This window comes from Amborella trichopoda, chromosome 11, assembly GCF_054954075.1.
Source record: "Amborella trichopoda isolate Santa Cruz 75 chromosome 11, AtrichopodaSantaCruz75HAP2 v2.0, whole genome shotgun sequence".
Lineage (NCBI taxonomy): Eukaryota > Viridiplantae > Streptophyta > Magnoliopsida > Amborellales > Amborellaceae > Amborella > Amborella trichopoda.
The window spans coordinates 27194415-27218267 of NC_142346.1; the positions used below are offsets into that span (position 1 = coordinate 27194415).

A 23853-nucleotide genomic window follows, 5' to 3' on the forward strand; every position below is an offset into this window, starting at 1 on the left:
AGCGAGAAGTTCACAAATATTGTCCACTTTGACCAATGTGATAGGATCATTTTTTGACAAAATTTGATAGGATAATAACATAGAAATCGACAAGGTTTTTGGACTCGGGCGAGGTTAGGATGTACGGTTTTTATTTTTTTAAAAAAATCTCTTTTATTTCACTACAAAAAAGCAACGCTTTGAAAGGGGCAGGAATTGAGGGCTGGACCTCTCGTTAATAAAGGTATGCTATTATATATAAACCTTATTTACTTTTATTATTCTTTTTTTTAGCATGACATGAACGCCCTCAAGTTTTGATGGTCTTTCACAATTTCGTTAGAAAATTAGGAGAGTTTATCAGAGATTTGGCGGCCTACAGGGGCAGCCCGGTTCCTAACCATTTATATTTAATTTTTCTGCTTTTTTACGGTTGTTTGTTTTTACGTAGAGCAGAGAATCAAACAAATTTACTGATCCAGAATGATAATTCAATGATCTAAAGCTGTTCTAAATAGCCAGTTTGCCTAGCTGATCCGGCTTTTTAAACACTAGTTTAGAGTATCAACGAGGTTAAATATATGCTTTTTGGAAAAACATGCCCTTGGTTGTATTGTATGCTTTTTGGAAAAAAGCCCTTGGTTTTGTCGTGCGTCTGTTAAACATGTCAAAGAAGTTTGTATTATTTATGGAAGTGGGGTTAAGAAGTACGTAATATTTATGGAAGTGAAATAAGATACCGCATTCACACCTGCGGGCAAAACACTTCCCTCAGAAAAGTTTTTTTGATATTCAGAAAAGATTTCTATTGCTGGAAAACCCTCAAATCTATCTTCTCACTATGTAGATATATCCATTAAAAAAAATAAAAATAAAAAAAAAAGAATAATAATAAAGAAGAGGAATTCAAGTCATAAAAATAATCATTTTTTGATGCATTATCTCAGCTATTCATTTTCAAAAAATTTAATTATTTATTGATTTGATGGTTTTACGCCATTTTTTAATTAATTTGTTATCTTTCCGTGTCATTTTCATTGTATTCATCACAGGGATTGTTAATTTGTTCTATCATTTCATTGCATTCATAAAATCCCAAACCCCCTCCTATCACTACTGTAATAGGGTTTTCACAAGTTTGTTGGCATCACCAACTGCTTTACTATTGGTGGGAAAAAAAATCACAATATGCAAAAACCCACCATTTTATTCAAGATTACAACTGCAATGCTCTAAGCCTCTAAATAAGCACAGCTGAAATACTTCAGAAAAATAAAATAGAGACAAGACAATAATCACACAGCATCTCTCCTACCCAATCAGCAACTTGTTCTCGTCCAAGAAGTTATAGGTCGGGACCTCGAGATTATAAGGTGCCGGGCCCTTCCGAATCCTTCCAGAAATATCATAGTGGGACCCATGGCAAGGGCAAAACCAACCCCCGTAATCACCAGCATTAGGCAAAGGGATGCACCCTAAGTGGGTGCACACACCGACCACCACAAGCCATTCAGGGTTCTTGACCCTCTCTTCATCTGGTTGTGGATCTCTCAATTGTCCCAAATCAACGCTCTTCGCTAACTTTATGTCCTCTTCAGTTCTATGGCGAATAAAAACAGGCTTGCCCCTCCACTTGACAGTAACAGTGGATCCCGGCTCGATGCCCGAGAGGTCAACCTCAAGAGAGGCGAGGGCAAGAACATCCTTACTTGCAGACATGCTTAGGATGAATTTGAGGACCAAGAGGCGAATGAAAGAGGCATAAATGAAGCGACCACCAGTGAGGACGAAGTAGGCAAAGGCACGTTTGCTAGGGTCGCCTGGTGGGAAGCGTTCGTGGCTATGCTCATTATAAGTGATCTTCGAGGTGGGGTTCTTGATGGCAGCAACAGTGGCAGGAAGGTCAGGGAGGCTGAGGTCCAGCCTGAGTGCGAGTGTCTCCGAGGCAAAACCTATCGAAAGTCAAAACAGGGTGGTTAGGAATGGTGAATGGTCTCTCTCCACCTCTCCCTCACATATACGCACACACACGAGCCAAGAAAAGAAAATGAAAAGATCAAGATTGATTAGATGAGACTGGTTGGAATTTGAGGGGGAAAAAGGAACAAAGAAAATTGTTTGGCCCCTTCACTTGGTTGTTTGGATGTAACAAAACAAACAAATATGGCCAGAATATGGATTTCAGGTCACACACCAAAAGCAAATAATGATGGTTTATTTTCTGTTTTTGCAGAGTGTCGCACTTTTCAGAATAACATGGGTTCACGTGAATTTTGAGAGGGAAAAAGTTTATATAAGGTGTCAACCTTATAATATAGAAGTAAAATGCAACTCAATAACCCATAAAAAAAGGTCGTTCTGACCTTGGAAAACACTCCAAAGATCAACTCGACCATGAGATATATATAGATATGGAAGAGACACAGATTTCAAGTCTTGTAAATAGGGAATCTTATAACACATTATGAGGACCGTCCAGATTTTCAAGTACTATAGATCTGGTCATTCTACGCTATAGGGAGCTTTAAATCCTATACATGGGGAAAAAAATATTTATGGACCGTCATAGAGATTTTTGGCACAAAACTGCATTCTCAGCAAGGTTTGGAGGTCCGCCTTACTTGGATCCTATAGGGTTGAAGCTTCACACAAACCACACCCTTTTGAGAGAGAGAGAGTGTGTGTCTGTATGCGTGTGCGTGAGAGAGAAAGAAGGATTCTGCAAACATATTAAAAGAGAAGCTTCTATAGCCCAATCAGATTCTGATGTGTAAATTACCATATCTCAGAAAACAAAAACTGCCAATGTGTAGAACAATTTTTTGCTTTGATAGTAAATAATGAGCAGATCGATTACTAACGTTTCATAACCAGTACAGATGCAGAAAGCCATAAGAATAGAATATCCCCACAAAAATTCTATGACAAGAATCCGTATAGGAGATTATAGCCACACTTGGTTGAAGAGAGATGAGAAGCAGGTGCAGCAAATGAAATGTAGGGAGAGACATACATCAACAACACAAAAAAATCACGGGCCAGGACAGTGATCTCATGAAATACAATAAAACTACATGAAATTTCACATAGATGTTAGATAACATCAACTAATTTGGAATAAACTCTTTCTTTCTGTTTTTTTAAGAATAAAAAATTGGGGAGTAAATGCAATGACATGGGAGGACAAAAAAATATTTTCCTGTGACATTTACAGTGAAAGCATGATCAAGTGGCAACGATCGGGCCTGAGCCGAGCCAGGGTTGACCCAAGGCCCTAACCAGGCAAGGCCCCTGGCTCTAGTCCGGCTCTATTGGTCTATGGGTAGAAATGGCCCGACAAGACCCTATTGCCCACTATTTCTCAAATTCCAGTACTTATTTCCCTAACATAGATTGCAGATTTCTCATCTTGTTTCTACAATGAAATATATCTACAATGAAATATATCTCTTGCTAATTTGGATAAACTTCAATTGATTTTTCATATATATCAAATGGCACCTCTCTCTCTCCACTCCAATATGTTAAAGTACTTCATATATCCTCTCCCATAAATTGATTTTGTTTCCTACATAATCCATCTATCCTTATCTTTCAAAGGGAATTAAAGACATTTTCAAGGCACAATTCAGTAGGCAGATATAGTTCAATTTATTCAGTATATTAACCCTCTCTTCCTCTCTTGTTCTTTACCAAATTGAAAGAGATGAATCCAACAAATATAAGGCCACGATAGATTAAAAAGATAGGGAGAGATCATAGGGAAGCCCTATTACTATTGTAGGATTCTATTATACTCCCTAAAATACGATACTGCCCAATTTTACTTTTTCTCGGAATGAAAAAGTAAGAATGGCATGAATAAAAAGCAAGATCAATAAGATCCCCATAAAAGATTATTTATCATTTTATGTATTAGATAAAGTCTTAGACTAATGGTTCATCTACATTTAATCATGGATGTATAGGGATGATTTAATTACTTTTAGGTTTGCCATTACTATAACTTCTCCAGTTCTGGAGGTCATGTTCCCTAAATTATTGTGTGTGTGAGAGAGAGAGAAAGAGAGAGGCCACGCCTACATGGCCCTCCAGGAACTGGCTGGCACCCAGGCCTGGATTCAGCCCCAGGCCTACCCGAGGGCCAAAATATAAGCTTGGGCCAGGTTTATCTAGGGCCAGACCAGCCGGCACATTCCCAACCCTAATCAAAACTAATCCATGAATATGGCAAAGGATTGTACTATCTCCTAAATGTGTTTTGTTCCTATATAGGAAAATTGTTTCATGCAGGGCTAGACCGCATTTCTACAATATGTGGTCCCAAGGTATAAAGCATCCAACTTAAAGATGGATGCACATAGGTGGTCCATCTAAAAACATTTGAAACTAACGGTCCAAAAGTTTCCTTTATAGAATTATTATTTTTAATTTTTAAAATTTATTTATTTATTATATTCATGATCTACATGTTAGAGATTACACGTCCTTAAAAATTAAGTCCAAAAATCCATCTCAAAAATAGATTTTTAAGAGGTGACTCATTTCTACATGGACTAATAGAAACCGTGTTCTTCTACATATGATCCAATATGTATTTCCAAAAATCAATTTTCCTTGAAACTATAACAATGGTGACAGTGTCTAACAAAAAAAAAGAAAACTGCATAAGAATGCATTCAAGATTTAATGTCAATTATTTAAAGGTCATTTCAAACTAAATAAGCTAATGAACAACATTGAAAAAGAAGGTACTAATGATTATGTACACAAACCCTTATTTCTTATTACTCTTTCAACATAAACATAAATAATTGCATTCATTCATGTCAACCATGCTGTGGAACAGATACTATTGCACAGGGCTAGATATAACATTGCAGAGTTCCAGAAAATAATACCCAGGTGTCTATGCAAACATGAGAAATTATATTCTCTTCATGCAAAGACCTAGAGCATGAAATAACCCTACCCTCCCTCTGCCTCTTCCTCCCTTTTCTGGCCCCCCCAAGGGAGGAAAGTGGCTGAATCATGTCCCCTTATGAGCAACAAAACAAAAAGGCAATGCAAAACTAACATTTATATCTAAAATAATAGCTATATTATTTCAGTATAATAAGTTAACATATTGTATATTCATACACCAGATCCAAAAGTGAAAGGTTCAATTCTTCTAACCCTGATTGTTTGAGTATAATAAGTTGGTGGACAATGAAGTTATAAATGATAATAAAACTTGAGGGTGATGACATCAAAGGATAGGCAAACTTTTTTTTTTTTGATAAATGTTAACATTGTATTACTGGCAGAAAGTTACATTGTAGTCCGAGATCACCCTAAAGAAGGGTGACTCAGTAAAAAAAGGTGCTAGCCTACCATATACAAAAAGGCCATTTAAAGCCACCCAATTACAACAGTTTACAATAAGCTTGTGCAAAAATACAAGGAGAAGGAAAAACCAAAAAAGGAAGCCATATTAAGTCGTGAGCCCCTGGCTTCTAGCACCCTCTTTCGCTAATAGATTTGCGATGTCGTTGAACGTCCTCCATATATGCCTCCAGGAGACGTCCATATCCCTGCATATATGATCAATTTCATCAAAAAGTGAGGCTAAGTTCCACGTTGGTGAGCTCATTCTCCTTGCCCAAGAGAGAACATTATAAGAGTCTCCTTCTACTAGCAGTTGAGGGCCCCAAGAAGGATCAAAGAGTTTTAAGCCAATTAAGAGGGCAAAAGCTTCGGCAAGGTTGGAGTCCTTTATGTCAATGATCTCAAAGAAGGTCAAAAGGACGTTGCTTTGATAGTCTCGAAAGACCCCCCCAGCCCCTGCCGGGCCAAGGTTCCCTATGGAGCACCCATCAAAGTTCAGTTTGATGCATCTTTGGGGTTGTGGTTGCCATGTATTAGGTCTAGTCACCACTCTCGGTTGGTGGTGAAGGACATTGATCCATTGGGTGAGAAAAAAACTCCCTGGGATCCCTGAAAAAACCTTGTGGTTGGAGGCTCAAAAGGTGACCAGAGATATAATCTTGTGAACGAGAGCTGGTGTGTGAAGTTTAACGCCTTGGAAGATTCTAAGGTTTCTTTCCAACCAAATGGACCATATGGTTGCTGCAATAGTTGCCTTCCATAACAATCTTCCTGCCTTCGGCCAGTATGAATCGAGATCGTAAGAGTCAAAGCCTTGACCGAAGGGGGATAATCCATTGTAAGCCAAAAGTTGCAACACTTCGCCCCAAAGGTCGAAAGTGAAGTCACAGTGGATGAACTGTTGGTTCGACTCCTCCTCGCATAAGCATAAGGCACACCTATTGGGGAGCGGGATCCCTCTCTTTTGAAGTTGATCCACGGTGAGAGCCCTATGAGAGCATGCAAGCCAGTGGAAAGTTTGGACCTTTGGTGGAGCAATGGTGGCCCAAACTTTGGATTTGATTGCTGTTGGGTTTGCTAGGAGAGTAGGAGGCAGAATTAAGCTTTTGTAGAATGATGCTACCGAGAAGATACCAGAGGGAGCTAGCGTCCAGATGATAGCATCACTTCCTTGAGGCGATAGGAAGTGTGAGTGGAGAGAAGTCGAGAGAGACTGAAAATCGTTTGTTTCGTCTTCAGTAAGATTCCTTCAGAAGGAAGGGTTCCATACTCTATGTTCCCCTGTTAGTACCAACTGAGGATTCTTTGTTTTGAGCCAGAGAGTAGAGGGTAGGGAACACCTCTCTCAAAGGGGAGGATCCTATCCACAAGTTGGACCAGAATCTCACTTTAAAGCCCACTCTAGGATGAAACCTTATAAATTTTAGAGGCAAACTTATTGACAACCAGGTTTGGATATTGACATATGCAAGCACGTACAATTGAAGAAGCTATTAACAAAATGGTCACACTAATGCGTATTTCATTCACTGCCATGGGGCATAGGGCATGTGTAGGACTTGGGCCAAAAAAAAATAATAATCTAAACATCACTTAGTAGAAAAGGAAAGGATTGAACAATGACAATCAGAAGGTGGGCTTGAACATAATTCCAAATCCAGTTCCATATCCCCACTTTGCAAATTCAGATGGATTGAGAAACACTTCCATAACGCCAGACCTTTTTGGTACAGGAGCACCCTTCCAGGGAAGTCTAATTCTTTTTTGGGGCATGTGGCCTAGCATGTGGGCTGCCTCTACCAAACTATTGTACTTATTCACTCTCTCTCAATACAACAGTTAACAGTTTGGAAGAGAAAAAAAAGAGAAACTCTTCTGTTGTTGTGCAAACTCAGATGGATTGAAACTGTTCTGTTGTTGTGTGCTTGACAGCACACACTTGCAAAGAAATAAGGAACTGCTGAATGAATAGTCATAAACAAGTCAAAATAGCATACCATCGGTTTCTCTCCCTTGTAATGAGCTGTCTTTGGCTTTAAAGTTTTGTTGTCTTTCTTTTTTCTTTTTTCTTCTTTCTTCTCTTCTTTCTTTCCTTCAATCTTGATTCTTTTTTCAGTTCTTGGCTTCTTTCTTTTCTGACCTTCAATAACATGCGCTCTGGCAACCATATGGAACTTGTGCGCTTTCATATCTCCGAGTCTGGTCTCGTCTTCAATTCTCAAATAAGCCATTAGTTGTTCCAAGCTCAAGCCCTCTGATTTATGCACCAATGAACCTCCATAGCCTTTCCAAGAGGGCAGAATTTATCTTATTATCATGCTCACATGGATGATGCCATTTGACACAAGTTAATTTGCTATAATTTGAATATCATGGACTTGAGCTAGCACGGATCTTTCCTCTATCATCTTAAAATTCAACTATTCAATAATTAGACAGTTCTTTCTCCCAACAACTTCCACTTTAGATTTTGTTTCTAGAGCTTCCCACGGTTCCTTTGCAGCTGGCATTCCTAAGTAGAGATCAAACAAAGGATCACTCAAAGCATTCAAGTCTCAGGATATGCCCTTGACATTGTACTCATCTTCTTCCCACTAATGTCTTTCTTCTGACAATTGGGAAGACTGGATTCCCCTTGGTTGGGTCAGTTGATGGTTCATGACTCTGATTATCTCCAGTACGATTGACCAAAGAGGCAGTATAAGTACTAGCAGAACGACATGGTTTCTTCAGTATATAGTCGACCCTCAAGGTCCTCAACAAGAAATGGACCTTGGCCTGCCACCTTCTAAAATTTACACCATCAAAATGTTCCCGCTCACAAAATCCTCGATCATAGCCTTCAACGAGTTTCCAGTAGGGATCTTGTGTATGGTTAAACACAGATCTATCCTCTCAATGAGTTCTTTTGTCTAGGTGATGTAAAGCATAAACCTACGCGTCGCACAACAGGATGTTCTCTATGGATTCACCTATATGAGTGTGGAAGTGGAGTCCGTTTCCTATGAGAAACGGGTTTTCTTTAGAGCGCTCATTAAAACCATGAATGTGTTGTATGTCGGAGGCTTATCTCTAAGGGACATAGGGGTCAAGGTTTCTCCACTCATTGTCTTGGTATGTGTTCCGCATAACATTATGTGGAAGGTCAAGTCTATAGGACACCTTCCTTATGCATTGCCTTTCCTGATTTGTTCAAGAGAGACTAGTTGTTTTGAAACAGATTAGGGGATGTTAATTTTCTAAACACATGTTTTAAAACAACATATCCCTTTCTTGGACTATAATTTTTTAATTTACGTCATGGTCATTTTATTTAACTGAGGGTATGGCCCTTAATAGAGCGGAATGGCGAAACAGGATTCATGTAGCAGATCCCAAATTGTTAAGATAAAGCTATGATGATGATGATGATGGTCCCCCTGATACACAAGGGTTTGTCTTTATTTTTCCCTCAATTGACTTTGGGGGTCGGGATGCTTGGCTTTAGTTGTTTTGCTTACACATACCTTAATATGTGTATGTTCTCTATGCATGCCTTTTTCTTTGTATCATGTATTCATAACACATGGTTGATGACGTGTTAACATCATCCATCCATATATAAAACCCACTGTCCCTCTCTTATCTCTTGTTTTTTAACAACACCCACTCTCTCCAAATAAGGTCTATATCATATGTCTACGAAAAGATAAAGGCTTGACACAGCTCCAAATTTAGGTTATCATGAGGCTATAAAGCGAGCATACAGTTCATGCGCTTATATTTATTTTGTTTGAGTTCATCTTCAAAGGAAATGTGATCTAGTTCCCTGATTTTAAAGAGAACCCAGTTTTATTTATAGGAAAAATTTTCTTTGGTTTATCATTTAGATGAAGTAAGAAAAGATTCTCTCTATTTCAAGAAAAGATTCTCTCTATTTCACGAATAGTGTTTAGGCATTCATGTTTGTGTTCTACAATAGTTATCTCCAATTGATCGTTGTAGACAGCAGTGTTACCAAGATCGAACCAGTGCTCGAACTGGATAAGGGACTGGTCCACTTAAAACCAGCCCGACCAGTTAGACCTTTGTTATAAATATCAATAATTAAAAAGATGACTAAATTTCAAATATTCAACAGAAGTAAAATATGAGGTAAAACCACTAAAGTTTTGGTTAAAAATAGGAGTATCTTTTTCAAAATTTGTCAAAAAAAACTCCGACTCATGGAAAAAATAAATATTGGAGGATTTTAAAATTTAGTAAATTACATGACTCCAATGCCAAAATTAATATAACCTACGACATCATTATTCATAAAGTTGAAGCGTGTCAATGAAGCACAACCATGTGCGCCTTTGTCCTCATTAAAAATAGAGAAATGGTATGGTTCCAAGGAGCGCGAAAGAAAATTTTTAAATAAAAAGAAAAATGCAGCCAAAAAGTGAAGAATGCATGCCAAAATGGTAGGTAAGAAAAAAATTCCTTCTAACCATTAAGGGTGACAAATTTTGCCAAGATCTTGAGATCTTTTGGATTAAAGATTTTGGAAAATTTCAAAAATAAAATATCATGGGCATTCTAAATGAAAAATATAGAAAAAAAAATGGGGAGGGGGGCAAAACAAAGCCAATAAATAGCAAGAGAAGTAAGGGAAAAGATTGGGCAAGTTCAGAAGAGAACCGATAAAACCAGCAGTCAATCTGATTCAACTGGTCAACCACCAGCTTTGACTGGTTCTCAAGAAATACCCGTTTGGTGCTCAAGTCGGACCGGATATCGATCCAATCACCAGTTCTGCCAGTCTCACTACCAGTCCAATGCCATCTTCATAACTTTGGTAGGTAGCATCACCAATTGGAAAACAAATCAGTATTTGTTGCCTATGGTTTTGGGCAAGTTATTGATGGAATTCCGTAACTTAAGAGAAGTGAATTGCTGATACCGGCTATATCCTGGCTACTCATCAGGACTAATTACATCTCGGAATTTTACTGAGTCGCGTGAGTTTAACACCTATGAAGATAGCAAGACCATCTCATGCTTCCAAATGCCTTCCAACTTTGCCCTTTTTTTTCTCTTGGGGACTTAGATTCAAAAATATTTATTTTTTTGACTCTCCCTCTCCTTATAAGTCCAAACCCGAACCTAATCCTTCAGCGGTAAATCGGAAGTAAGAGTATTCTTATAAACTCCGAACCCCAGCCTAATCCCTGAATTATCTCGAAGTAAACAACCATCGATTAGAGATAAATATTGCATAACATAATCATGAATATCTAAACAATATTTCGTGAAACAGAGATATGATTTTCTGTTACTCCATCTAAACAGTAAATCAAACAAAAATTCTTCCTATAAAAAAATTGGATACTCTTTAAAACAAGAACTGTACGCACATCATTCACTTCATGGCCTCATGATCTCGTAAAATTGAAGCTGCTTGTGAAACCTTTTTGTTTTCATAGAGAGATTATATCAACCTAAATTAGAGAGAGTTGTGTTGTTAATATATATATATATATATATATATATATATATATATATATATATATATATATATATATATATATATATATATATATAAATAAGAGAGAGGGACAATGGGTTTGATATATGGATGCATGATGTTGACAGATCATCAACCATGTGTCAACAACATATAGTAAAAAAAAAACGCATGCATAAAAAAAGTATACATATTAATGGATCTGTCAGAAACAATTAAAGCCAGCCAAGTACCCTTGCTCCCACCTCAATTGAGGAAAAAAATTGAAAGCAAACTGCTAGGTGTACGAGCGGGTCTAAAATTTTACTTGTGGTCCTCCTTGTAATAAATGACCATGATGTGAATTTAAAATAACAAAATGATATATTAAACAATATAGTCCAAAAAAGCATCATGGTGATTTAACCATGTATTCTTCGTAAGCAAATCTGAAAGCTCTACAAAATGTCGAATGCATACTACTTGATACATTGATGGATTTGTTGATCGCCTTCACCTTGCTGCCATTGGACTACTGATCCCTTGCTTTGGACCGTAGGAACATGGGCATCTGGCCCGTCCAATCATGCTGGATGAGCAGCAGTTATAAAAGGTGCAAATCTTGGCCTTGGAAACCACAGAAGTACATATCACTTAGCCAAAGAAAGACAATAAGGAGGCACTCATCGTAACAATTCACCGTGACGTCTGGCCTTGGCTGTACTGTAACTGCTTCCTCGGACAACGAGACAATGGATTGATTCCTACATCTATGGACTCAGGTTCCTTCCTCCTTTAAAGCTATCTTAGTTCGCACTAGACGGATGCCTTCAGCCCAATTCTCAATACTTTTTCGCACATACAGCCGTGTGGTTTCGAAAGGATAGCTTAGCAAATTGCGTGAAAGTTTTGCCAATCAACGAGCAAAGCCAGTGGTAGCAAAAACACTTCTTTTTAAACTCTTTTAGAGACCCCAGGACTCGATCTTATGGATACGTAAAACATAGGCCAAGGAGCTTTCTCAAACCCTACACTAACACTAGCTCCCTAGAAACCTAATCTTCTCTAACCTATTTCCCATGGTGGCCCATTAGTCGGCTGATTCCTGACTCAACTTGGCATTAAGCATTCCTGGATCTCATATGTGAGCGTCAAAAATCCATTGCATGAGACCTATGCCATGTCGCAATCAAATGAGGGAATATGAATGGCACTTTTGTTGTTGCAAAACATATCAATAGAGGTCAACGCGAAGGGAGAACGACAGTGTTCTTCAATTTGGTTGATCGGCACTGCGACTTGGAAAGTTCTACTCGTCCTCCCTTTTCTTTTCTATGTATGGATTCTCGAGAAGAGAGAAGCCATGGTGGTCCCCCAGGACCACTCAGATCCCTCGAATGTGATCAAGGTTCAAGACTATACTTACTATACTATATTGCACTATACTACAAAGGTAGAGCTCCAAATTCTTGGCCTATAGCGATCCTTGCTTTTAAGAAAGCGGGGAAAACTTACTGTACTTGCTCGCTCTATATGCCCCCATTTCATCGAATGTCCCTAGGTTGTTGGTCGTGTAGTCGTTGTACACTTTTTTCATGCAAGTAGAGTCCAGTCTACCTGATAAGCTAACAAGCATAAGATTTCACCATGTGTGGCGTAAGCCGGAGTCATTGGATCTCATGGTGGAAAGACATGCGAGGAAGTTCGGCCATGGAAACTTCCAATGTTTGTTCTTAGGCGAACGGCTGCTCCTTATTAAGGCTAGCACCTAAAATATTTTAGTGTACATTATCGCATTGTTCCATGTGGTTGAAGCATACTAACTAAGAAAGAAAATAAGAGAGAATTTTCATATAGGGGCTAAGGGTATAGAATGTGCGATCGGTGAAATGCAATGGTTTACAACCCAAAAACCATGGTGGGATAGGAATTACATGGCTTACAGAGGAGAATTACATTAACCGGGCTTACCCACCCACCAAATGTTACATAAGCCTCTCAAAGAGCCCATTTATGCAAGACTAACAACAAAACCGGTATCCAGGAGATGCAGAGAAAAGAACCCACAAGACAAAAAAATGTGCATTAACATTTGTCATGCTCAAGACAGTTATTGTAATGATCTGCCTAGAAAGCAATAACATGCTTTTGAACAAACTCCTAACAATCCATAAATTGAGGCAATTGACATTAGATATGTGTACGGCCCTCATAGGCAAAGAGCAAAGACACTACTAAAAAGATCTCATCCTCCCCAAAAGGTTAAATCCATCCAGATGGCACAAGCCCCCTAAATCCTTAAATCCTTGTCTCTACCAATAATATACACCCTTGAACCTCTCAACCAGCCACCTCTCAGTCGATCTTGCATCAATTGAATCAATGTGCCAAGCAGTTTAGGACTGCCAACACAATCTGTTTGCTCCTCTTAACAAATATCCCACTTTTTGGCATAATCAAGTCCCTCATTTCCTTTATCAGGATAAGCAATTGCTTAAACTCAATTGCAAAAAGTACTCAAAGGCCCACATGTTCAACATTTATTCTATTCCATGGTCGTCAAAATAAATCTCATAAATAGAGCTATATATCCAAAAATCTATGTTACCATGGACAGGAATTAGATACTTATCGAATAAGAACTTAGTTGCTAGGAGCCGGAGCGGGGATGGCTCTGGGATTGGGAGTTGGAATGGCAGATCGAAGGGTGACAGAAACTCCGATATTCAGGGAGCATGCTCCATACAATGTATCTATCCCGGAGCTGGATCCCATATATAAAGGATCGCATTCCCAAATGCTCAAGGGAGCAAGATCCCATTTCGCAAGGACCGTTGTTCCCACTTCTTATGGGATCTCGACCGCAAATACCCAGGGACCGTTATCTGTATGAATTGGGGTCATCTATAAATATAAAGGATCGCAGTCCCAATGCTCACGGAAACTAGATCCCATTATGCAACAGATGAATTCCCTCTTTCGATTGTGTGAAAGGCTTTAATTATTTTAATTCCCAATATAATTTACACATTATAATTTAATTCTTGATGTTTGAGATCAATACACAACAAGGATGGAGATCCACAATTATAGGGATCGAGATCCCGATAAGAATGAAGATCCATAACTACAGGGATTGAGGATCGAGATCCCTGAATCGAGAGATCATGATCCAAAAATGATAGAGATCAAGATCCACAAATAGAGGGATCGAACACCATAGTTAGGTGGGATCGAGATCCCTACAGATAAGGAATCAAGATTTTGTGGAAAAAGGGCGAACTCCCTTGAAAACAAAAGAGCTCTGGTTGAGATCCAGGCTTTGGAGCGCGGGATTTGGATTCTGGAGCCAAACCATGCCCCCCTACAGCGCTCTCGATAAATGGAAAAGAATGATCACATCCAACGAAATTGGAAATGCATAGCATACAAACTACAATATTTTTGAGACTGAGTCTCCAAGGGAATGATAGAAACCCTACAAGATCTTTAGTTTGTCAAACACAAAAAGTGCATGCATTTAACCTAGTACAACAGCAAGCACCAAGAGGCCAAGAAAAGAAATTCAGAACCAAAGCTTTATCATCATGATAGATTCTCCATGCACCAAAAAGGTAAGGCCTAAAAAGGAGCTGTCACCAAAGTTTCATTTCAAGGGTCCCTTCAATGGCTGCATCAAGGATTCGCTAAGACTATCATCCACTCATGAATCAGCTCCGCCAGCCAAGGTCCACTACAAATCTTGCTTAACTAGAGTCCATGAAAGAACAGGAACCCCTACTTCGTTCTCCAAGAAATTGATGCAAGAGTTTGCCCCTCGAAGACAAACAATCCTATTATCATAAAAGAAACTTGGTGGGCAGATATTCCATATGTTGCTCAAAAGACATTCTCCCCAGCTAAATCTTTAATTTTTTAAATTAATTGACCCTAGATAAATCAAGCAGGCTTCCTATCATAGGCCTCAAGAAACCCACAATGATGGCCTCTATCTCGACCAAAAACATATGCTAATTGTTCTCTCATTGTAACTGAATCAACGAAGCTCTTCCCTATCCTACCCCCACCTTTTAATCGAAGAGGAGGAAAATATATGATGTAGCACTCAACCAATTTGACCTATTAAAAGGATTATTCCCCCCAAACTGTACTAATAAAAAAGCAATTAAAGACACAAAATCGTTTATTACCCCATAACCATACCAACAAATGTAAGAAACCCTGAAACATTTAAGAACTCCAGGACATCATAATCTGGCATTAATTCTCGAAAAGACAGAGTGGATATTGATATGGAAGGCTCGTCATCTGCTACTACCAATTTGTTACCATATGAAAAGTAAATTCCTGACCACAAACATCGCCCATTCCATTGAGGGAATGCTTCCCACGAAAAATTAGACATCACTTCCTTCAATGCAATGAACACAAAAATATGAAACCGAGTTCTGCAACTTACGATATTCAAGATGCCAAAACCAAAATGGAAAAACAGAAAGAGGAAGAGCAAAATCAGAAACTTGCATTCCTAAAATCATAGTTACAAAGCTTAAAAATTATAAAAAATAAACAAATCAATAGATAAGTGCAACAAGCTCAGGGAAGTGAAACGCTCAATGCATTGAACCCAGATAATTCACCTAAAGACCATCAAAATGACTTTGCACCACTTCAGGGAGAAATAATGTGAAATAATGGTCACCTGAAGTACGATTTATTGGAAACCCTGCTAGTTCCCTAATTTAGCAGGCTTTTGGTATATCGACAACCTTTCTGCTTTAACCCAACCTTACAGTTTTTTCCACAAAATTCATAACTCCAAAAATTTATCTATGTTCTCAATATATTTTTAGAAATTTCAGAATCCCAGAATTTTGCCTACGCTCAGAATAAATTGGGAAGTGAGTACTCGACAATAAACATAAGCCACTCAAGTAACCCTAGATGAGCTGATCCATTCACATTTTCTGTTAAATCAATCGAGATATTCTGAGAAATCAATTGAGCTATTGAATCAAATGTCACAGAAACCCTAATTCCAAACGATGCATTGCCATCCCAAGTGCATGCTCATTGGAAAGGCAACATCTAAACAAAAACCAACTATGAGAGAGAAGCACCTAAAATCAAAACGAAGAAGAGATACAAGATACTACCTCAAACGAAACAAGGAGATAACAACCCAAGTATCTTCAACAACAAGCAACACATAAAGAAAGGAGAAATCACAAAAAACCCAACAGATAGAATCATAAAACAACAAATCACATGAGAAATCAATAGACCGATAAAAACCCAAACTTTCAAAATAAATGAAACTTGGGAAACATGAACTGACCTCTGATCATGTCAAAATGAGCCCATCTAGGCGGAATAGATGCCATTTTTGAGGAAGGTGCTTCCGAATCAGGTCTTATTATCGAAGCAGGATTCCTCGAAAGCATAGAGGCCATGGCAGGCTGAAACCCCCATCGCAATGAAGAAATCCTTCTCCCTACAACTCGCAACATCTCTTCCAACCAAAACACAATAAGATTTCACAGAGGTTTCGGAAAAAAGAAGGGGAGGGGACAAAAAATATCCACAGAGAGAGAGACTTGTGAAGAGAGCAGCGGTTAACGTGAGGCGTGCTCAGTTTATACAAGGCGGGGATCGTCTTCGTGCAAAAAAAAAAAAAGAAGAGAGAGAAACCTATACGTTCAAAAGATAGAGAAAAAGAGAGAGCAGCTGCGGTCAATATTGAGATGTAACCGCACTGAGAGGGAGGAGGGCGAATGCGAATGAAACGAGAGCATACTTAATAAAGGCGTTCACTTTCAAAAAATAATACGTTAATGCTCCTACGCCCATGTGTGAAGATGGGTAATAAGGACAGCAGGTCGGGTTGGGTCTGGCTCCGGGTCTAGGCTCGGGTGAGCCTGGATGGGATCTAGTTCTGGACTTCGGTTACTTGGATCCCATTGGACCCGCTCCAAAAATTAAAATATCTATACATTTAAATATATTTTAATGTTTTTTTATAAATTAAAAAGTTTATATATAAGGTTGCAACTTTAAAATGTAGAGTCACATATGCACCTCAAAAATGCATCAAAAAAATGTTGTTTTAATGTTGAAAAACCCCCTAATTGATTATCTTGATATCGAGATGTATGAATATGAAAAAAAAAAAAAAAAAGATTTTGAGTCCCAAAAAACATATAATCTAGACTGTCCAATTTCAAGATTTTAATATACTTATAGATCTACTTGAATTTAACCATTTTTGGAGTTTAAAATTTCATAGATTTTCAATTAATCCTAAAAAAAATTTATGCCAAAAATACATATTATGATAAATTTTGGAGGTGTGCCTTAATTGGATTCTTTAAGATTGCAACCTTATAGAAATCACACCCTTTATAAATTGAGAAATGTGGGACTCAAATCCAATCGGATTCAAACCCGTACCCAAATAGTATTTGGGTCCACAATTAGGACCCAAACCGACCAGTCGGATCCAATTTTTGGACCTATACAACCTGAGTCGGGTCTAGCTGCCCAGTCCAAGGTGGGTCAGTGTCCATTGCCACCCCTTGATTCACGGGTTCATGGGAAATATGAGGTGGTACCTGTTTATGCATAGCATGGAAATAAACAGAACGTATACCAACCGATGACCACAACGTACAGCTAGTAAGTTTCATTTATCTCCAAGGTCCATGGAGGATAAGCCTAAAATTTTGCATTACGCTAGAATGAATGAAGGGGAAGGCGGCGGCCTCTCCCTTCAAGGGTGGCAACCGGGTTGGGTCGTCCCAAACAAGCCTAGCTCCAAATCTATGTTTTGGACACATGGGTAGAGGTTGGGTCTAAATGATTTGGACAGAATCTAAATTGATAATATATATATATATATATATATATATATATATATATATATATATATATATATATCAAGGGACACAAATATTCTCTCTCCTCTCTCTCAAGTAAAAAAAGTAAGGGCACACACAAGAAAACAAGCTCAAAATTACTCTTTGCTAATAATATTTCTAATTTTGTCAGGTAAGGGTTACAAATGAACATAAAGTTCTTATATATGAGCCCACTCAAACATGGGTGGATGCTCAAGAAATACAAAATTGTTGAAAAATACAAATAAAGTGATTTAATCAATTAATCCCTTTTGGGGAAAATGGTCATTTTACCCTTAGCAACAAACTTGGAAATGACAAAACCATCCCTCCAAAAGGGACATTATGCTATAGCCCTGCTTCGAGCTCTTTTTCGGCACGTTCTGGCAACTTTTCAATAGAACAAACACCGTATAAGTGTCGAGCTCATCAAGATAATCGTTTTGATATCCATTAATAAGCTTGAATCAGATGTTTGACCAGAGTTTAAAACTCCGGCCAAAACACAAACTTGATTTCTTCTTGTTTCGACTATGCTTGTTCTGCCTTGTTTTTTGTCATTCTTTTTGTCACAAATCGTTAGGGAAATCCATGTGATCACTTTGCAATGAAAACCCATGATTTGGTGGCCATTTGATCACTTTAACAATTTTGGAGGTCATCGAAAAATGGAATTCCGGCGCCATAAAATGTGCCTTCATACGATGCCTTCCCGACGTCTATTTTGAGTTTATGAATACCCAAGACGAAGCCCTTTGAGTCGTGGTCGCAATGGACCTACTCTTGAAGTCATTAGTGCCCAAAATCTCGAGATATGGCCCCTTGAGTGAGCATACATGTTGCTGAAATTGCTGCCTTTTTTTTACCATTTTCTTATGATTTTTCCTTCTTCGATTTCTTTATGCTCGGGCCATCTCGTCATGCATGCCACCCACCAAAACGTAGATCTCGGCGAGAGGAACAACATGTCCAAATTTGGATTTCATTGGCTTCAAGACGAGGGAGAACCAACATTGGCAAGCTTGATATATTTTTGGAGAAGCACAATTAATCAAAATAGTAACTGGTTCAAAACGCTCATATGAATAGTAAATATATTAGATTTTATGGAAAGTGCCACCTAGAAAAGGTCAGATCATGTTGAAAATTTTATGTGGCAATTGTTTTCAGCCTTTCGGATCCTATGGTAGTGGTCCCATAGTCATTGGAGGTCTCTAGAGTAGGTTTCTCCAAATGTGGTACCGTGAGTTGTTAGAAAACTACTAGTTTTGGGAAACATGACCCAAGAAGGTCGGATTGCACCGAATTTTGGCATGGTGACTGTTCGTAACCTCCCAAATCCACTGGAGGTGGTCCCACAGTCATTGGAGGTCCCTATAGTAGGTTTCTTCAAATTTGGTGTACCGTTAGTCACTAGAAACTTGCCATGTTTTAGCAGCAGGCCCTAGAAGGGTCAAAATGCACTGAAATCTGACATGGTGATCTTAGCCTCCCAAATCCATTGGTGGTGGTCCCATGGTCATTGGAAGCATCTGGAATAGAGTCTTGGCTATGGTGCACTTTATACATGTTAAGAGCCTGGGCTGCTCATGCGACCTCGCAACTTTTGAGTTTTACCATAGCACGATGCGGCTTCACCAAACCAGTCCCAGAAATGGGGACCGCGATATTATTTTCTGGTAGTAACTTCTCCAACTCACGACACTTTTCTCTGAAATCAGACAGAGCTCAAACATTGACATGTTCTAGATCACGGCAGCCCATCATTTTGACCAAAGGCACTCATTATGGCGTGGCCAGGAACCCCCATTGCTCTGAAGAGGAAAGCAGTTGGAGAAACCAAGAAAAAATCAGCAAGCTTCAGATTCGATGAAGCATAGCTAAAAATCCAGGCCATGGATTAACACGAGGATGAGTTCAAAAGAACCACCTCACACAGAGCTACATTATGGTATAACTCTTGCATTCAATCGCTTGTTCAATGGATGCAAGTCCTCAGGTCACCAAAGAAGCAAATCCAGTCGGTTGCCGGAATCCCTTTCTCCGGCAACCTTCCCAATTAGACAAAGACATAAATATGCACCAAATCAGCCCCAACTTGGTGTAAAATGACTGCAACGACCTCCTCTCTAATTTGTAAGAAAAGCCAAGAGCTAAAACGACGTTGCTCGAAGATGCATTGGCAAACAAAGTTCGTAAAACTGGCCGGACTTTCATCCTGAGGAAGAAAACCATCACAGCGTGATTAAAGGGCATTAAAATGCTCGCAATCGAGAGACGAACGAAGATATGTCACTGAAAAAGCCGAACAGTTGCCGCAAGTTGCAGGACCAGCTTCTAAGGTCTTCCATGGCGGAGCAGCCTACATGCAGGGATGGTCTCATCATTAAGGTAAAAGATCACAGGGACATTTTAGTCATTTGCACCTAATTTTTTGATTTGTTTTCAATTTATTTAATTACAATTAAGCATGGCTTTTGAGCGTTCATCCTTATTTGGTGAATCCTCTATATAAGAAAGCTTAGCTCATTTGTAAAAAGGTCCAGAAAATCACTTCAAAAGTCCCCCTTTTGGAAGCTTCAATACTCCAAAGGCTAGGAAGAATCAAGGCTAGTTTATTCTTGTTGTCTTGTCTTACTCTGTGAGTCCTTAGTCCATTCGGGGGAGGAGAGATAGGGAGAGAGAGAAAACTTTAAGAAAGAGGGTACCCCTGAGTGCGCGGTCTCACGAACACTCGGATCATGCGGGTTTCCTAAGCTGAATCATTCCTCCTCTCTCTCTCTCTCTCTCTCTCTCTCTCTCTCTCTCTCTCTTCCTCCCACTTTTGTGCTCGTGACCCTGCCCGCGTGGCAGTTCGCGCCAGTCTGCGAGGGCGCAGACGTGTGCTAACCCACGGGCTTTCGCCCTCGGCTTTTACCGATGCCTCCCGACATCAGGATCCCATCTCGATAGCATGAAGAGAATGAGAGGAGAGAGATTGAGAACCTGAGGAGGGCTCCCATCCAAACCGCACTAACAAAACAGCAAGAGGGCTTCGTAATTGTTCTAAGAGGGCTATCCGCCCGGGTGTGTCCCCGAACTCCTAGGCGCCATTAGAGTGATTCGCGCTCCAGTAACAAAAATCTCTCTCACTGTTGACCTACTATTTGCAAGCAGGAGGGCCCATGCGTCCACCGCATGTCGGACCTCCACGGTTGTTCGAGAGAGGGTTTCCTCATCCCCGTGTGGAGGGAAACCAGGACCCCACCGACATTAGCTGACGACTCTACTGGGGACACTTCACCTTATCGTTGGCTTGAGCCGTCTCCAGGTACCAATCTCTCTTTCTCCTCTTTCCACTTTTGCTATGGGATTTTCTTACCCCTCCATCCTTTTGGTTGGGGAGTTCTACATCCCCATACCCACGGCCACTTCAGGGGAGGCTAGACTGCTTGGTCCTCCCTCCCTTGCATGCCCTCTTTGCAGCCATGCTGACCCAACTATCCCGACCTAAACTGGGAAAGTTCGGGGCATGGACCATCAAGCACCTTGCCCCGCCTCTTCCGGTGTTAAGGGGGAAACCCTTAATGCCCGTTGCACGGAAAACTCTATTATCGCCTCCTCACTAAAACACTATGTTGCTGGTGGATACTACGTCAACCACAGATCCCACAGCGGCCCCTGTGCCGCCACTCTCCCTCACTCAGTTGGTCCCGACCAAAAGGTGACCCCGCCTACCTCACAAAGGGGTGTCGCCAACACTGGCATCCCTATGCACATACCACCCCCTGACAATCACCATTCCAGCCTGCATGGTTACTCTAGTGCGCACATCTATGTCGATAGATTCCCTGGCGGCCCGTCCCCATAATAATGAATCAGGGCTGGCGGCATCCTACCTCGACCCCTCGAACCGTTTTGGATCACTCTCGGTCCGGACGCGGTTCTGATGGCTCGGATGCCACCCGTGCCATGCATAACAGTTCCATGGCATGGGGCAGCCCAAACGCTGACCCCCGACCGACACGTGATTTCCGAGACGATCGGAAGTTCTCCAAGCAATTACACATGCATACGGGAGGCCCGATGGCCTCACCAGCTAAACGGGTGGACGACACACGTACTCTACCCCTCACCACACAAGGAACCGGCCCCGCTGTCGTCCAGATACTACTATGGGTCATGCACAGACATGCATATCCAAAGAAACCCTTGGCTGTAGAAAGGGATGAGCACCCATCGCCCCGTCCACCACTACTGTGCCACTCGCTGCATGGTACGTGAAGAAGTTCCCTCCAAGGACTATCCTCTGCGCGTCGTGCCTGGTGCGTCCACAAGCTACCCCTCGACGCAAGATCCAAAGTGAGAAGACATTGCTCGTGACCGCTGGCCACACCATTCTCCCCGACAGTGGCATCTTGACCCGTCGCTCATTGGGGCATGGACATTGTAGGCCCTATCGACCCGTCCTTATGTTCAAACTCGCTGTGTCATATTACTTTTCCAAGTGGGCTGAAGCAATCCCCCTCAAGAAAGTCCCGGGCACTGTGGTGGCCGACTTTGTCCGCCATCATATTATATATAGACTCAACGTTCCAGACTGAATCACTTCCGATAATGGTCTCCAATTCCGCATCAGCTAGATTAGCAAGTTAACCGAGAAATTCAGGTTCACATGGAAGTACTCGACCATGTATCACCCAAGAGCTAATGGCCTTGTCTCCGTTACAAAAAGGAATTGGCAAGAGAAGCTCCCTGAGTGCGGGTTCCTCCTTCTCTTGCTCTTCACCTTACGAAGGTGAAGAGCCATGCTCTCCTCGATGGGAGCAATACATGCGTCAAGCCTAGGCGCGCCGCCCCCACCAACAGCGACAGTTGGTCCCTAGTGCCTCATACACGGCCGTGGGCCTCACGCCATGGATCCCACACAAATAGAGGTGCTCCAAAGTAACATACTCGCCCTCTGTCACGAGTCCATCATTGCCTCCGCACGGGCTAATGTCTTCACAAGGATGCCCAACGCCCGCGCATACCCCAAAGGGCGGTGTCAAGCAGTTAGCCCCCGTAGCGGGCATCACTCACTGACCAAGCTCTTCAAAGAAAACGAAGTCTCCGAGCTGCCTCCACACAAAGGAGCATAAAAAAAGGAACTTCGTCACAAAGGGAAAAGCCCCTTTTTAAAGGGCCTAGGCTCATTAAAGCTTGCTGATTCCTGACCACCTTGCTGCCCAGTTGCTCGGCCACATGTCCCCACAACGATGCCTTGTTGGCCGCGACATTTAAACTTCTCACGCCTCACCTACGGGGCGTTGTTCACGAAGCATCACGGTCAAATCTCAGGCCGCCATACTACCAGCCTGACGTTATCAACATATCACTCAAGCGAATTTTGTGCCAAGGCACCGCCACCACATGACGTTCTCCATCTGACCTCGTCCAGCATGCAGGCGCCTTGTCAGCCGAACACCGTTGCTACAAACTTCACCCCCTCAGGGCATGTCTTCACTTTGCCCCCTCGGGACATGTCTTCACTTCGCCCCCTCGGGGCATGTCTTCACTTCGGCCCCTCGGGGCATGTCTTCACTTCGCTCTCTCGGGGCATGTCTTCACTTCACCCCCTTAGGGCATGTCTTCACTTCGCCCCCTCGGGGCATGTATTCACTTCGCTTCCTCTGGGTATGTCTTCACTTCTCCCCCTCAGGGCGTGTCTTCACTTCTCACCCCTCGGGGCATGTCATCGCTTCGCCCCCTTCGAGGCACGTCATCATTTCGCACCCCGTGGGTGCCATCTCTACCACACCGCGCAGTTGCCTCTTCCCCCCCCCCCCTGTGCCTTCCAAAATAAAAAAAAATTCCAGCCCCTGTGCCTTCCAAAAAAAAAAACAGTCCGGCCCCGATGCCTTACAAAAAAAACTCCGGCCCCAATGCCTCCAAAATAAAAACTTCCTTCCAGCCCCAGTGGCTTCTAAAAAAAAAACTTTGGCCCCAGTGCCTTACAAAAACAAACTCCAGCCCCAGTGCCTTCCAAAAAAAAAAACTCCGGCCCCAATGCCTTCCAAAAAACACTTCCGGCCCCAGTGCCTTCAAATAACATTTTCGGCCCCAATGCCACCTCTTTTATCCCGGGCCTTAGTGTTGCCTTCTTAGTTTTTGTACCAGAGA

At 41.1% G+C, this 23853-nt stretch overlaps 1 protein-coding gene across 1 annotated transcript; it reads right to left on the bottom strand.

The window, feature by feature from the left end:
* Positions 1–1168: 1168 nt before the first annotated feature.
* LOC18425812 (cytochrome b-c1 complex subunit Rieske-4, mitochondrial) lies at positions 1169–16415 on the bottom strand. The gene is made up of 2 exons (XM_011631124.3): positions 16155–16415; positions 1169–1931 (listed from the first exon to the last, which is right to left on the bottom strand). The coding sequence occupies exons 1-2, from the start codon at positions 16324–16326 to the stop codon at positions 1291–1293; spliced, it is 813 nt and encodes a 270-aa protein (XP_011629426.1). The 5' UTR covers positions 16327–16415; the 3' UTR covers positions 1169–1290.
* Between the last annotated feature and the right edge of the window lie 7438 nt (positions 16416–23853).